Here is a 15,216-nt window from a genome sequence, read left to right on the forward strand (position 1 = left end):
GGTAATTCTCCAGAGAGCTGGAGAGAAAAACCTGTTCTTAAATTTCACGGCGGAAAGGGAGAGTTCACTGAAGCAGGTCTTCCACATTCATTTGAGACACATTAACCTGGGTAAAAGCAGTGAAGTAGGAGAATGGGCAGTTAGGAGTAGATAGAGACCTTTTACCTGCTTGATGCCAAGTATAAAACTCTGTGATAGAAGTGTAGAGTGTGCTCTGGCAAGTTTGCTTGCAGCATTTGGCAGTGGCTGTAACTGTGCAACCTCAGAGTATCAGTGACAAGGGCTGTAAGCCATCTCCATTGCAAGTGTTCGTTGGATGAGGTGGTTGAGCTTGTTCGGCTGGGAGAAACAGGCATTGTTTTTTTAAAAAACAAAACTCTGCTACAGCCTTGTCACGGGCCTCTACTCCCTTGCTTCCCACAGAGGGCAATCACCTCTTTCTTGAGCGTATTACCCCAAACTCCATATGCTCCAACAAACCACAATTGCCACTTTGTGGCTCGAGGCTTTGTCAGCTGTACAACAGGTAAAAATTCAGCAGATGCAGGCCTAGCTCCATATCAGATGGATTCATACCTACTGAACGTTGTCTTGTCATGTCAGTCTTAAAGGTACTGTGCCTCGGGGGGGGGGCAGGGAGGAGGAAGTCTAGCTGTAATCATAATGACGTATGCATGAAATGCGCATAATGTTCTCAACTTCGTTTGCACATTCAACATGAAGGATCCAGGTGGGAGCAAGGGGTTGATCACAGCATTACAGACCCATACATTTATAGCACTCTGATGCCACTTGAAAAGTCGTGGCTTCCCCCAATCCTGGGAACTGTTATTTATTAAGGATCGTCTTCCAACTCCCAACATCCTTAACAAACTACAGTTGCCAGAATTCTTTTTTTTGGGGGGGGGGGAGTCATGACTACCCAAATGTGAGAGTGCTTGCAATGCATGGTGTGACTGTGACTACAGTTCCTCATGGCAGAATTTGCCTGTGCATGTTCACACTTTTCTGAGGCCAGACTATATACTTACACAAATGTCAAGTAACATTTTGATTTGATTAGAGTTGCTACCTCCCCCCCCCCGAAAGTCTCCCTTGCCCTTTAAGAGCTGCATAGCAGAGGGTGGGAAAATGCAACTGGTGCAGCTTTTCACCGTATGGAGATGTTACAGTGGGAACGCTTTCTCCTGTTGAATATCTGCCATTGAGCCGGTAGGGTATAGGAGCCCTGCCAGTAAGAACTGCCAACTCTCTTTGTACAAGGCATCTCCACTAACAGCTCCATCCAAGTGTAAGAAATTAATGAGGACTAGAAATAGACCAAGGGGAGCAGCAAGGGGGAAGAGCTATGCCTGTTTTAATTGCCCAGTCCCGTTGCCAACCCCTGACCTTCTGCATTCACATGGGATTTGTAGTTCGTTTGCTGATTCCTAGATAGTAGTTGCTGTAGACTTTAGGAGTTTGAAATGCAAAGCATTTGACAAAGCCAAACGGGTTGGCCTCAAGCAAAGCAAACCCATTTTTCTCCTGGTAATTAATATAATTGGCTATTAGAAGACAACACTGCCTCAATTAATTGGTCTCTATAGAAGAAATAGCAGGCCTTTGGGGAAAGCATGCTTCCCGGAAGTAAGGAGTTATTAATTCAAATTATTATTTTTTGTACCAAAATGTAAAATCCAGCCCAATACAGTCTTCAAGTTGTTTGCTGAAGCCACATTATTCTGGTCTCTTTCCCAGAACTGAAAGCCCTTTGAAATATATATAAAAGAAAATATCCCACTGAGATGTTTTTGGGAACACCCAGTTACCAACTGCTGCTGCAACGGCGTTATTTATTGTTGGGATCAGGTTGCTAATTTATTATCTATGCGACAGTTCACAAAATGCAACAAAGTAGCCAAGAACTCAGCATGTCCACCCAAGAGTGTACCAGAGACATGCCATAGATTTGTACAAAATGCTTTGAACTTTGACAGCTGGTTAGACTACATCAAGGATGGCGAACTGGCAGCCCATAGACCATATGAAGCCCCTTGAGCAATTTTGTCTGGTCCCTGATGGGTATTCCAAAGCTACTGCTGGGTTGTAAGAAACAGGGGATGCACATCTTAATGTTCCAATGCTTAGCTTTTGTATGCAATTTGTAAATGTAGATACTGTCTGCACACATGTACTCCGTAACTGTGAAGTCCCTTACCATTACATAGTTCTGACTTTAAAATGCAGAAGATCTCAGTCTGGAGAACAGAGTGGGCTCCAAGAGTGCAGGACATACACACCACTGCAACCTTCCAATCTGACTCACTGTTCAAAAACCGCATCAAGGTTTCAGTTCATGATGACGTAGTCACATTACTCGTGGGGATATCAATATGAAGCAGCCCATGACACTCAGTGTGACAATGGCAGGTCACAGAAAGCGTGTAGAATTCAGTTCGCAGCCATACTTTCATGTATATACCATAGGAAAAAACCTGAATCCATGGTCATTAATAAACAAATTTATTCACTTGTAAAACACATAAATATCATAGATTGCTTTGAATATTGGAGGAGTAGGGACAGAACACTGGCCATATATTATTCCACAGTAGAATTTGACTTATCTCATTCTTTGGATGCTTCAATGGCCACAAAGAGTTCATACCTTGGAAGCAGAAGTATTGCACATAATGCACATAAAAACATGCAAAGGATCATCGGACACAGGGCTGGCCCAAATATATTTTGCTGCTTGAGGTGAAGGACAAGGTGGCACCCATTCCTATTCCATGTACAAAAGCTGACTGGACTGACTGTTGCATCTTATTGCAACTCTGGTGACAGGACAGCATCCTCCAGGTGCCTGGAGGTGGCAGGCTACCTTAGGAGGTACAGGGCAAGCCATGTGGCACACTCAGCCTGTCCACCAACCCCTCAATACCAGACAAAACACCTCACTACCACATATGCCGCCTGTGATGGTTGACTCACTCTACCAAATGGTAGGGCCAACCCTGATCAGAGGTGCCATAATTTAAATCTCTCAATAGAAAAATAATTTGCCAGTCTCATGTTAATCACACCATATAATCTTAAGTGGAGATGCTTTTTGTGGCTATTTTATGCATCTTTTGTGTTAGCGATCCCAGAACAGAAATGGAAAACCAGTTAGGAATTAATGCAGACACAGCAAATGTCAGACATGCAGCAACTTGTCATGTTATAATGCTGCAGGAGAAAAGGCCCTCTACTGAAATTCTCTGATTTGCACAACTACTGAGGATACAGCAGCTTTATTTTCTATTGTGCCTCTGGTCACTACTTCAGGAAATGCAGGACGAGATTCCATAAGGAGAGATAGATAACTGCAAAGTGAAAAATGACTCTTGCACAGTCCGTTAGAATTCCCTGAAGTCTTTGTTCCTTTATCAAACAGTCTTTTTACTTCTGTAAGCCTAAGCATATGTCTACAGTTGTGAAGGCTAAATATCTTCAAAGGGTGGTATTCCACATTTGGGTCTCACAGGGATGTGCTAACTATTGTGCCAATCTGTCAGATGTCAAAGCCCACAGAGCAATCGGAGCCAGTTGATCAACCTTAACAAAACTATCCAAGTGGTCTGTGGCCAGCTGGCCAAATATGTATCTGCCTCCTCCTGTGCTTTTAACTGCCGTTTAATTTGCAGAAATCAGGAGGTGAATCCATTCACAGCTTGGAAATAAACATTCTCATCTGCAAAACACCTGCAGACCAAATTGCTGTTAAAGGCCCTGGAGGAAGAGCAAAGCCACCACCCTCTCAAACAAACCCCATTGCCCATTGTTCCTCTGAACCTCATTATAAGTCTCCCGGCCCTCTTCCATCTGAACAAGAGGCAACCTTACTTATATTGACCCCATAAAGTATGTTGGTCCTTTGGGAAACACCATCTTTGGATCCACGGCCAATACTTGGCATTTTTAAAAGAGGGAAAAGTCCTTTTTTTAAAAAAGGCCTTAAGAATACCAGTGGACTCTTGTGTGCAAACCTGGGTTCCAGGTTTAGTAGAAGAAATGAGCACTTCTGCTAAACTGTGGGACCCAGGTTTGTACCAGAAGCCTTTCCTGGTCTATCACTGTCATCTCTTAAGCAGACAGAATCGTGTCACCTTCACATGTGTAAAGCATGTGTGTTATTGCTACACTATAGTAGCACTTGTACTCTGGAACTCGGTTCCTGCAGTGAGGCAGGTGCCTCCACTATTTGGTCTTAGATATCTGCTGAAATTTTGTTTATTCTTTCAACAAGCTTACCTATATAGTGAATATGGAAATGGACTGCCTTCAAGTCGATCCTGACTTATGGCTACCCTATGAATAGGGTTTTCATGGTAAGCAGTATTCAGAGGGGGTTTACCATTGCCTCCCTCTGAGGCTAGTCCTCCCCAGCTGGCTAGGGCCTGCTCAGCTTGCCACAGCTGCACAAGCCAGCCCCTTCCTTGTCCACAACTGCCAGCTGAGGGGCAACTGGGCTCCTTGGGACTGTGCAGCTTGCCCACAGCTGCACAGGTGGCAGGGCATGTAACCCCTGAGCCACTCACTGTCGGAGTGATCTTTAGCTGGCCCTTGACACCCAGGAGACATGAGCGGGGATTTGAACTCACAGGCTCTGGACTCCCAGCCAGGCTCTCCTAATCCTACCTATATTTGTTTTAAAAGATTTTTTCCCTGATTTTAACTGTCTTGTAATGATACTTATTTTATGTATACTTGTTTCTCAAGAGTTTTGCGGATTTTAGCTGTGTTTTATCTGCAACTGTATTATGTACACAGATTAGAGAGCTCTTTGGTTAAGCGGTTTAGCAGTTTATCTTTCTAAATAAAATAAATGAATGAATGAGACTACCAAAGATTGATTAAACTGTTAAGCTAATGGACATTTACGGTTATTGTGCTATTGTTATTTTTGTTCTGTATTGATTGGACATTCCCAGTGGTTATTTAGGTCCTCAATAAATGAGGGGTTGCATAAATAATGTGCACAATGCACATAAGCGTACACACATTCATATACACACATACACTCTCTTGTTCTGTCGAGGGCATCTCTTAAGCAGATACCAAACTTGTGGCTATTGCTACACCCTACACACATACTGTGCACCTTTATGCACATAGACTTACACATTATGTACACTGTGCCTTACACATGTAGTAAAAGGCAAGGAAGAGGGACAGGAGACTGTAGCCCACCCCAACAGATGCTCATGCACATAGTTGTAGGGGTGGTGAGGAGGAAGAAAACCCCTCCCTTGACCTCCCTCTTCTACCCACACATGCACAACACAGAGAAATCATTCCAGCCGCTACTTCTCTCTCCCCCACCCTCCTCAGCTTTTGAGTAGCTGGGATTGGGGTGAGAGAAGGAAGGGATGGGTGGGGTGTGAGGCAGGCTCACTGGAGTAGCGTTTCTGACAATCACTGCAAGTGGAGATCTGTCAAGTGTGCTAAGCAAAACCTAACCCTTTCCCACATACTAATGCTGGGCAAGTGATGCCTAGGCAATGGCATTCATTGTGGAGGTTGGTTTGACACTCATACTATTTCCCTGACCCCCCCCTTCTCTCCATCCTTCCAATTTCTATACTCAGTTGTCTTTACACAGCCTAATCATGGTCAAAATGGATATAATTATTTCTTGTTCTTACTATTATCAGTGTCACAGAATTTAAAGATTATTTTTAATTGGAGGGGCAGAAGCCATTAACTTGGAGGTGGGGGAGCTCTCTTCTTTCATATAGTACCTATCTAATACTGCTGGTATCAGTGGGGCAGACATACTCACACATAGGGCTTTCTAATATGCCTACCAAATTTGAAATGCAGTGATGGAAATGGAAATGGTGTGTGCAACCACCTCTGTACTGGATCCTTGCCCCTCTTGGCTAGTGAAAGCTGGCAGGGTTGGAACAGCCAGCTGGGCCAGGGAAGTGATAAATGCCTCCTTGAGAGATGGAGTGGTCCCTAGTTGCTTAAAAGAGGCAGTAGTGAGACCACTCCTGAAGAAACCTTCCCTGGACCCAGATAATTTGAACAACTATAGACCGGTAGCGAATGTTCCATTCCTGGGCAAGGTCTTAGAACGGGTGGTTGCCAGCCAGCTCCAGGTGCTCTTGGATGAAACCGATTATCTAGATCCGTTTCAATCCGGTTTTAGGCCCTGTTTTGGCACTGAAACAGCCTTGGTCGCCCTGTATGATGACCTATGTCGGGAGAGGGAGTGTTACTCTGTTGATTCTCCTTGATCTCTCAGCTGCTTTTGATACCACCGACCATGGTATCCTTCTGGAGAGACTCACGGAGCTGGGAGTTGGAGGTACTGCTTGGCAGTGGCTCCGCTCCTACTTGGTGGATCACCTCCAGAGGGTAGGGCTTGGGGAGTATGGATCGATACCCTGGACTCTCCATTGCGGAGTCCCGCAGGGATCGGTCTTGTCCCCTATGCTTTTTAACATCTACATGAAGCCGCTGGGTGCGGTCATCAGGAGTTTTGGAGTGCGTTGTCACCAGTATGCTGATGACACGCAACTCTATTTCTCCTTTTCATCTTCTTCAGGTGAGGCTGTTAATGTGCTGAACCGCTGCCTGGCTGTGATAATGGACTGGATGAGAGCTAATAAACTGAGGCTCAATCCTGACAAGACTGAGACACTGTTGGTGAGTGCCTTCTCTGACCAGATGGTGGATGTTCAACCTGTTCTAGATGGGGTTACACTCCCCCTGAAGGAACAGGTTCGTAGCTTGGGGGTTCTTTTCGATCCATTCCTGTCTCTCGAGGCGCAGGTGGCCTCGGTGGCACAGAATGCGTTCTACCACCTTCGGTTGGTAGCCCAGCTACGTCCCTATCTGGAAAGCAATGACCTCACCTCAGTTGTGCATGCTCTGGTTACCTCTAGATTGGATTACTGCAATGCGCTCTATGTGGGGCTGCCTTTGAAGATAGTTCGGAAACTACAGCTAGTGCAAAATGCAGCTGCTAGACTGCTGACGAGGACTAGGCGGTCTGCACATATAACACCTGTTCTGGCTCGTTTGCACTGGCTACCTATCCATTTCCGGGCTAAATTCAAAGTGCTAGTTTTGACTTATAAAGCCTTACACGGCGCGGGACCACAATACCTAGCGGAACGCCTCTCCCAATACAAACCTACCCGTTCACTACGTTCAACATCTAAGGCCCTCCTCCGAGTTCCGACTCACAGAGAAGCTCGGAGGGTCGTAACAAGATCTAGGGCCTTTTCAGTGGCTGCCCCCGAATTATGGAACAGTCTCCCCAATGAGGTGCGCCTGGCGCCTACACTTTTATCTTTTCGGCGCCAGGTTAAAACTGTTTTATTCTCCCAGGCATTTTAATCTATCTTTTAAGCTTTTAACGTATATTAGGTTGTTTATTGTTTAATATTTATGCTCTACTGTTTTTGTGATTTTATTGTATTTTATCCTATGTTGTGCACCGCCCTGAGAGCCTTCGGGCTGTGGGCGGTATATAAATCGAATAAAATAAATAAATAAAATAAATAAGATATGCCTTCACTGTCATCATTTAGTGCTTTTGTTTGCTGCCTTGGGCTCCTACTGGGAGGAAGGATGTGATTGATGGTGACGATGATAATGATAATAATAATAATTAGGCTGGAATTCTATCCACACTTAGCTGGGAATATGCCCCACTGAATACAGTGGGACATACTTCTGAGTAAACATGGATGGGACTGTGCTGCTAGACTTTTATTATGTTCTTTTGCACCATGGGTTGCCAACTTGTAGCCCTCCAGATGTTTCTGGACCACAACTCCTGACCATTGGCCATGCTGGCTGGGACTGATGGGCTTTGGAGACCAATGACCAGTGTTTTACAGCACTGCACCCCTGTAGGCCACACTGCACCCATGCACAGGCCATGTGGCAGATAGCTGAATCACTGGGAAACTGCAAAGTCAATATATGATAAAAGAACACCCACACTATGAAGCCTCTACCTTTTTTTTTGAGGTACTTCAAATGAAGATGGTGGTGTGGGGATATTTTGTATGCTTGTGATAGCCAACATCATCACCCCTCAAAATGAAACACAGTTTTCAGTCAATCTCATCATTTTTACAGACAAAAAAATGCTAACCCTACACCAGGAGCAGGGGTTAGTCATCTGGGGTCTCAGAGGGTCTTAGACCTCTTACTTTTAAGGGAGCAGGGTCCCAATGTCTTCAGCATCCTACAATCCAATCAGCATGAAAGGAATGTGTTAGCTGCTGAGAAGAGTCTTCTAACATGTATCCTTGTCCTTTCTTGTTAATTGAAGCCAATCAGAGTGAAAGGTGAGTCCCCCCATTGAGAAGACTCTTTTCAGAAGCTAACACTCTCCCCTTTCATGTAAATGGCTCCTAGGGACATCTGTTGTTGTGGAAGCAGGTTAATAAGGATCTCATTCTCAATCCAGCAGCAAAAAAATAGTGGGGAAGAGGGAGAGTAGCTGTGATTATCATGAAGGGACCCTGCACTTCTGAATTTGCCATTACACTACTGACCAGGAGTAGCCAACCTGGTGCCCTCCAGATATTTTGGACTACAATTCCCTTCAGTCCCAGTCATCATGGCCAATGGTCAGGGATGATGGGATTTGTAGTCCAAAACATCTGGAGGGCTTCATGTTGGCTATCTGTGCTCCAGTCGGGCATGTGGGTTTGCTCTGATGCTAGTGTGGACCCTTTCTGTGCAACAATGCGAAGCCTTGTGTAAGTTAGGGCAGCCAGATGGAGCCTCATTGTGCCAAAGATTTTTGTTTTTTGAGGCAACTAGCCACACCACTGAAATAATGTATGTGGCATGCCTGTGGATTTGTAATGCCATCTTCAAAAGATGAAAGGCTTGGTTCCCTGCTGAAAATCCCACCTGCACAGCAGAGAGTACCTTGTCCCCTTCCCTTGAAAGAATACAAGTGCCCTCGCTTCATGCAAGGATGCAAGTCCAAGAGAGAGATGATGAAGTCATACTGTAACATCCTAGATTTGCATCATACACAGCAACAACAAATAATAGTTGGCCTTAGAGATGTTACAGCTCCTCTTTTCATTATGCAGCTCAGTCAATGTTAAAAGCAAAGAGGGCGTAAATGATAGTTTTATATATATATATATATATATATACACACACACACACACATATTCCTAAACAGTGTAAAGAAAACCCAGTCAGAAAACACGGACCATTCTGTTGGAACAACTGTCTCTAGCCCTGCTTGCAATTGAAAAAAAGACACACAAAAGGCAGTAGGGAAAGGGATAGATATAATCACAATATGTACAGCTCTCATCTGTTTGCAGGTGTTTTATTATTCTACATAAAGCCCTAATGTGGCTCTAGCTATCACCACAGTTAACTGGCTGATTTTTGTAAAGTTCCAGTAACATAATAATTCTCTGTTTTTTTTAAAGAAATGTGTGGAAGCTGTTGGACAGGCCTCATTATTATTATTTTCATAATTATACAGGAGTGCTATTTCTGAAATGGGCTAGATAGGCTTATTTCGCTTGTCTGTTCTGGTAAAAAGTGACAGATGTTTATGCTACTCGTGAAAGAAAGGCAAGAAAGGGGAGGGCAGACACCCAGCCAGCACCAATCTAGAGTGGTTTGTGAAAAACTTGCTAAATAATCATAATAATCATAATATTAATAAAGCAAAAGAGAAACTGCAAGCTCTGAAAGAACAGGAGAGGATGCTTGAGTGAGTCATTGATTCCACCATATCTTGAGACTGCAGTGATGACACAATGCGAATATCGAACCCCAGAGTATTCTGAAGAAGCAAAAGAAAATGTTAGCTATATAATATGCAATTAATAACTTTGACATTACAAAGACTGGAAATTCTAATCTACTATATACATTTTGGAAAGTTGTTTGCTATGCATTTGGGCATCTCTTCAGCTATCATAACTAAATTTTTCATGATGGTTCCTGAGAAAAAAGGAGCAGGCTTTCATCTATGTTTGAATACAACTAGATGCCATTTTGAATCAATATGGTGGACTGAACTTTTCAAAACTGCACTGATATTTTGGTTTCTGAGAACTCCTGAGCAACGCTGGGTACAAGGCTACTAGTGACTTCATAAAGTGAAACAGTGGGAACATGATAACCCCAGACTTTTCGTTGCAATAGATCCTCAGAGATATCAACACAATGCTTTATTTTAACAGGAGCCTCCCAAAGATTGTTGCATATTCTCTCTCCTATTTCCCATTCCCAAATAACTAGGAAGTAGCTGGAGACAACTCTAGAAGGTGAGAGCCATTTTGGAAAAGCATATCTTTCTCCATTCCCTTCCCTCTCTCTCTTTCCTGACCCCAGGTAAGGATGATGGAATGATGTAAGCAAGGTCAGGGTGAAGGAGAGAAAGCTGTCATTTTGTAAAAGAAGAAGAGAAGGCTGAGCTGAGTTTAGAGCTCTGAAAGCTAAGAGCATCTGAGGTGCAGGAGTGCCTCTCTCTGAAGATCTGTTCAGAGAATGGAGTAGTGGGCTTTCTCTGTTAAGAGTGTTTAAGCTGTCTTTCTCCACCTGTGCTCAGTTTATTTGTAACAAGACAAAACAAAAAATGTCAAATATTATAAAAAATCTCCAGCAATCTCATCTGCCAAGGAAACCAAACCTGGCTAAGTGCAGCCATACACATGCACACACACGCTACTTGGGGCAGTGGTGCACAAATAACAACACATCAGATCTACCGTGTACAGCGTTTTGCTGATCTAAAGAACTGGGCTGAGTCTTTTGGATAGCTGTGCTGAAACACCCAAGTTGCCATTTCAATTAATATAGTGGTCTGAAGGAAAATGGAGTAGTTCTGCTGCAGAACCTACGGAGATCTGGCTCCATAAGCTGTTTTGATGGAACGCCACCTCTAGGAACCATGTGTCAGCTGCTCCAAACCTTTCCAAAGAGATTTGAGCTATGTGTGATAAAAAAAATAATAATTCCATGATCAAGTCAAGTTAAGCACCTTTAAACTCCTATTGATTTTTCGTACATATTTAACTCTCCTCGTTGAAATTAGTGCCGTTCAACATGTTTAACTTTAGGTGGCTCAGATCTATTGCTATGGATCCAAAGAATTATGGTGATTTTCAAAAGCAGTTTGTGTATGTCATGTGGTGGTGGTCTGCCATTCAAAAGAGAAAAGTCTCAAACATAGACAGACACACCCTTGGCTATTGCAAGCCCTTGGGCAGGCCTATAGTAACATTTTGGATTGAGGCCATTATACACCCACACACTCACCTTCATCCCTAGTCCCTCTCTTCTCAGTCAGATGATCGAGAAGATTTGAGGCTAATCATTTGTGCAGTGATCTTTAGCTGCTGCTCTCTTTCAGGCTGCTGTCCACTCCTTGGATTGGCTTCTGTTCCTGCCATATTTTCAACTGGAGACTCCTCCTGTCCTGTTTTTCTGTGTTTGGTTCCATATTTTTCCTCCATATGGTCTCTTTCCACAGGCTCTCCAGTTCCTCTTTCCTCAGCTTCGTCACTCTGAGCAGCCCAGCTTTTTTTTTCTACTACAGCTGCAAAAAATTCTGTTCTCACAACATCCTCTTCATGAGATGGCATTTGAATTTCCTCTGCTGAGTCTTCTGCTTCGAGCTCTTCTTCCTTCTCTTCCACTTCTTCCTTCATCCGGGATACTTCTGTAATCAACTGTTGTATCCCCATCAACAGTGCTTCCTCCACATCTGCCAGTGTGATCACTGGTTCTTCCGTCTCGGACTCCTCCTCGTCCCCCTCCTCGTCCCCCTCCTCTTCATCACTTGCCTCTTCCTTCTTCATCTTCAGGTCAAGCCGTGTTTTCCCCACTGTAGTCTCTTTGGGCATTTTCTCTGCTTCGTCTTGGAGGCTTGCTTCACTCTCCCTTCCTCCTCCTGCTAATGCTGCCTTTTGTGCGGACAGTTCAGAGAGGTGCTTGGCCTCTCTCATATCAGCTACCCTTTGCCTTCCCACGATGGTCATCCCAGGGGCTGTTTCTCTCTCATCTCCCACATCCACAAACACCCCTTCTTCCTCTGCCTCTGCATCTCCAGCCTTTGCCTCTCTTTTCACTGCTACCTTTCTCTCTGCCTCTGCAGCACAGACGTCTCCTTCTGCCTCTGCCTTCCTTCTTGCTTCTTCAGTCACCAATGCCGTAACCTCTGTATCTTCAGCCTCTGCCCCTTTTTTAACAGTGACTTTCCTCTCTTCCTCTGCTTCTTCAGCACCGCCTTCTCCTTCTGCCTTTGCCTCCCTTCTTGCCCCTTCCATCGCCAATGCCATAGCTTCTGGGTCATGATCTATCGCTACTTTTTTCTCCAATCTCAACTTTTGTTTCAGGATGGCTACTCCAGATCTCAGCATCTCTTCTGTCCCTCCACCTTCCTCATCCACCTCTTGCACTAGAGCCTCTTCCTCCTGTGCTCCTTTGACATTCACCACCATGCCGTTGGGTATTGCCTCTCCTTCTGCCTCTCTTTTTGAACTTGGTTTGACTCCTGCTGACCCCTCTTCCTCAGTGCTTACTCTTGCTCCCTGGAATTTCAGATTTTCATCTTCTGTTGCTGAAATGACCTCCTTGGTCTCACGGCCCAATAGGGATTCACCCAGCCAAGGCTCTAGTTTCTCTAGTGCTGAATCTTCTTCTGTAGATGTTTTTTTCATCTCATTCACTCCTAGAGATGTTTTTTTGAACTCTTCCCTCCACGTGCCTGAAACTTCTTGGACTATTTCCTCCATGTCAGATGAAACCTCTTCTCGGAGACCTTTGCAACCATCTACTGACACAACTGAAACATCTCCTTTTTCATCATCTATTATCTCTTTCACTTTTGACTCTGGTGGCATATGATCTGCTTCCATGAGAGAAGCATCCTCCCAGTGGATCCTTACATAGTCTTCCTCCTTCACACCTCCCTTCAAAAATGTGCCCTCCATAGTTTCAGTATCATTTCCCACAGTCTCTGCTTCATCTTGTGTCTCTTGCAAAGTTGCACTCCCTTCAGATTCAGGTTCTTCCGTATGTTTCTCTCCTTGCCCCACAGTGTTCCTTCCAGCAAATGTTGCCCCCAGAGCCTGATCTGCCTTAAGCACTTCTTTCATGTCCTCCTTTGCCTCACGTGCTCCTTTTTCCATAATCTTCTCTCTCACTAATGCTACAGTCCCCAACATGTTCGATGCCTCAGCTGCCTCTTCTGTGTCACCTTCTTCTCCTTTGGATGCCTCCCCAATGAAAGTCCATTTCTCCATTTCCTCCCCTTCTAACTGGCATTTCCCCAGTATCTCCCCTTCCTTAGAAGTTACATCTTCTAATGCTATTTCCTTTGGCTGTTTGGCCTCTACTTCAACTATTGCCTGTCCCTCAGATGACATGTCTTCCTTATATGTTACTACTTTTTCTACATTGTCCAGATCTGATTCTGCTACTCCTTCTTTCTCTAGTTCTGCTGCAAGCTTATTCTTTACTGCCTGTTTAACTGTAAGAGCCGCTACATTTTTGGCTCGTAATTCTTCTTCCAAGGCTGCTTCTTTGGGGCCTTCCTCATCGGCAAGCTCCTCTTCTGCAAGTGCTCTTTCCTTGCCCACCATCTGTCTCTCCTGTTCCACTTGCTCCACAACCTTCTGTGATTCAAGCACTCTCGATTCTTCTGCCAAGGAAGCTCCATCTGGCACTATTAAAATAAGCACAGCATGAGTTGTAATTGTGATAACTCTATCAGTGTTTTTTAAAAAAACATTATTATGAAAGGTGCAGAGAATATCTTGGCTCAACCATTTTATTTATTTATTTATTAGATTTATATCCCGCCCTTTCTCTCAGTAGGAGTTTTGAAACATTTGATGAGACCATGCACTGGCCACCGGTGGTCCAGATTACATGGATTAACCTGTGAGGGACTGATATGTGGAGGATGCTGCCTCCACTGGACATGTTAATTTTCTGGACCGACATGTCTCTGTAGAGGTCAAGGCAGAATAATGTGAGACAACCTCCTACTATAGCCTGTTTTGACCTGCTCAACAAGTTGCCATGTGTTTCCTCCTACTCCTCTAGCTGTGCATTTTTTTTTCAAAGCAGCAACTTCCATATAAACATAATATTGTCAGCTGGCCCTTCCTTTCCCAATAGTCCTGTCCATAAAAGGATACTGAAATAAATTAGGTATGTCACTGAAATTGGAATATAAAAACTCAGACAGTAAGTTCATCATGCAGAATGGCTCCACGCAAAGGGAATAGTCATGGAATGATAGCATTGCTGAGACAAAAGGCATCTGAAAGCCATCAAATCAAACATATGAATATTGGTATGTACACACACACACTATAGTGTGAGAATGAAGAGTTCAGAAAACAACTCCGGATCCTCCACTATCAAAAGAATGGGGAACACAATACCCAAATACTTTAGGCAGATTAGTTTACATCCAGCAGAACATGGACCTTTCCATCTGTTGCTGGAGTGAAATAGTTACCCACTTCCCTATGGATTGACTCATATAACTCCAGAAATCAGTGTAAGTAATAGTCTGAGCCTTCTGAAGAATGCTGAAGGAATTTGATCTTTGCAAATTCCTATATGATTGAATCAGATTCATGTGCCCCAAATTGGAATCCACTGGCTTTCAAACTTCCTGAATGTACCAGCACACTTCCTGTCTTAAAACTGTTTTCAGTTTTATGTTTAGAAATGAATTGTTAAATACATATCTAAACATACATTTTCATGTAGATTTTTAAAAGAAAGCAAATCCACACATTAATGTGGAAATGGGACAACTTTTACAAAGTGAGGGGCCTTCTCTACTTGTGTAAGCTCTCTGCACATTACAGAATTCTAAAAAATCAGGGTACTTAATGCATGATGACCCTCCCTGAGTACAGGAAGCTCACTGCTTCAGACAGTCATCCTCCAAAAGTATGACAGCGACAGAAAAGGTGGCCGGGGAATCAAGGCTAGCACTATTGTCCCCGTTATCCTGCCCCTTCACATGTTTACTGAACTCACCTTTAGAATGCCTGAAGAAGACTATTGTTTTAAGGGAAAGCTGATTGTATTAATGCATTAAGCTGCTTTAAGTGCCCCTCCCTTCTCTTGAAGACAGTTGCTCCCTCTTCATTTTAATGAGACTCATGTAGGTAATTTTTCCAGCTATAGCACAAAATAAACTCCTACTTA

At 43.9% G+C, this 15,216-nt stretch overlaps 1 protein-coding gene across 1 annotated transcript in view; it reads right to left on the bottom strand.

The window, feature by feature from the left end:
* Positions 1-11,321: 11,321 nt before the first annotated feature.
* The window catches only part of ERICH3 (glutamate rich 3), an 89,431-nt gene continuing 85,536 nt past the window's right edge, over positions 11,322-15,216 (bottom strand). Inside the window, exon 14 of the mRNA XM_061630643.1 lies at positions 11,322-13,708. Within this exon, the coding sequence (XP_061486627.1) occupies positions 11,322-13,708 (2,387 nt within the window). The remainder of the gene's footprint in view (positions 13,709-15,216) is intronic.

The sequence above is a fragment of the Rhineura floridana genome, chromosome 6 (genome assembly GCF_030035675.1).
Source record: "Rhineura floridana isolate rRhiFlo1 chromosome 6, rRhiFlo1.hap2, whole genome shotgun sequence".
Taxonomy (NCBI): domain Eukaryota; kingdom Metazoa; phylum Chordata; class Lepidosauria; order Squamata; family Rhineuridae; genus Rhineura; species Rhineura floridana.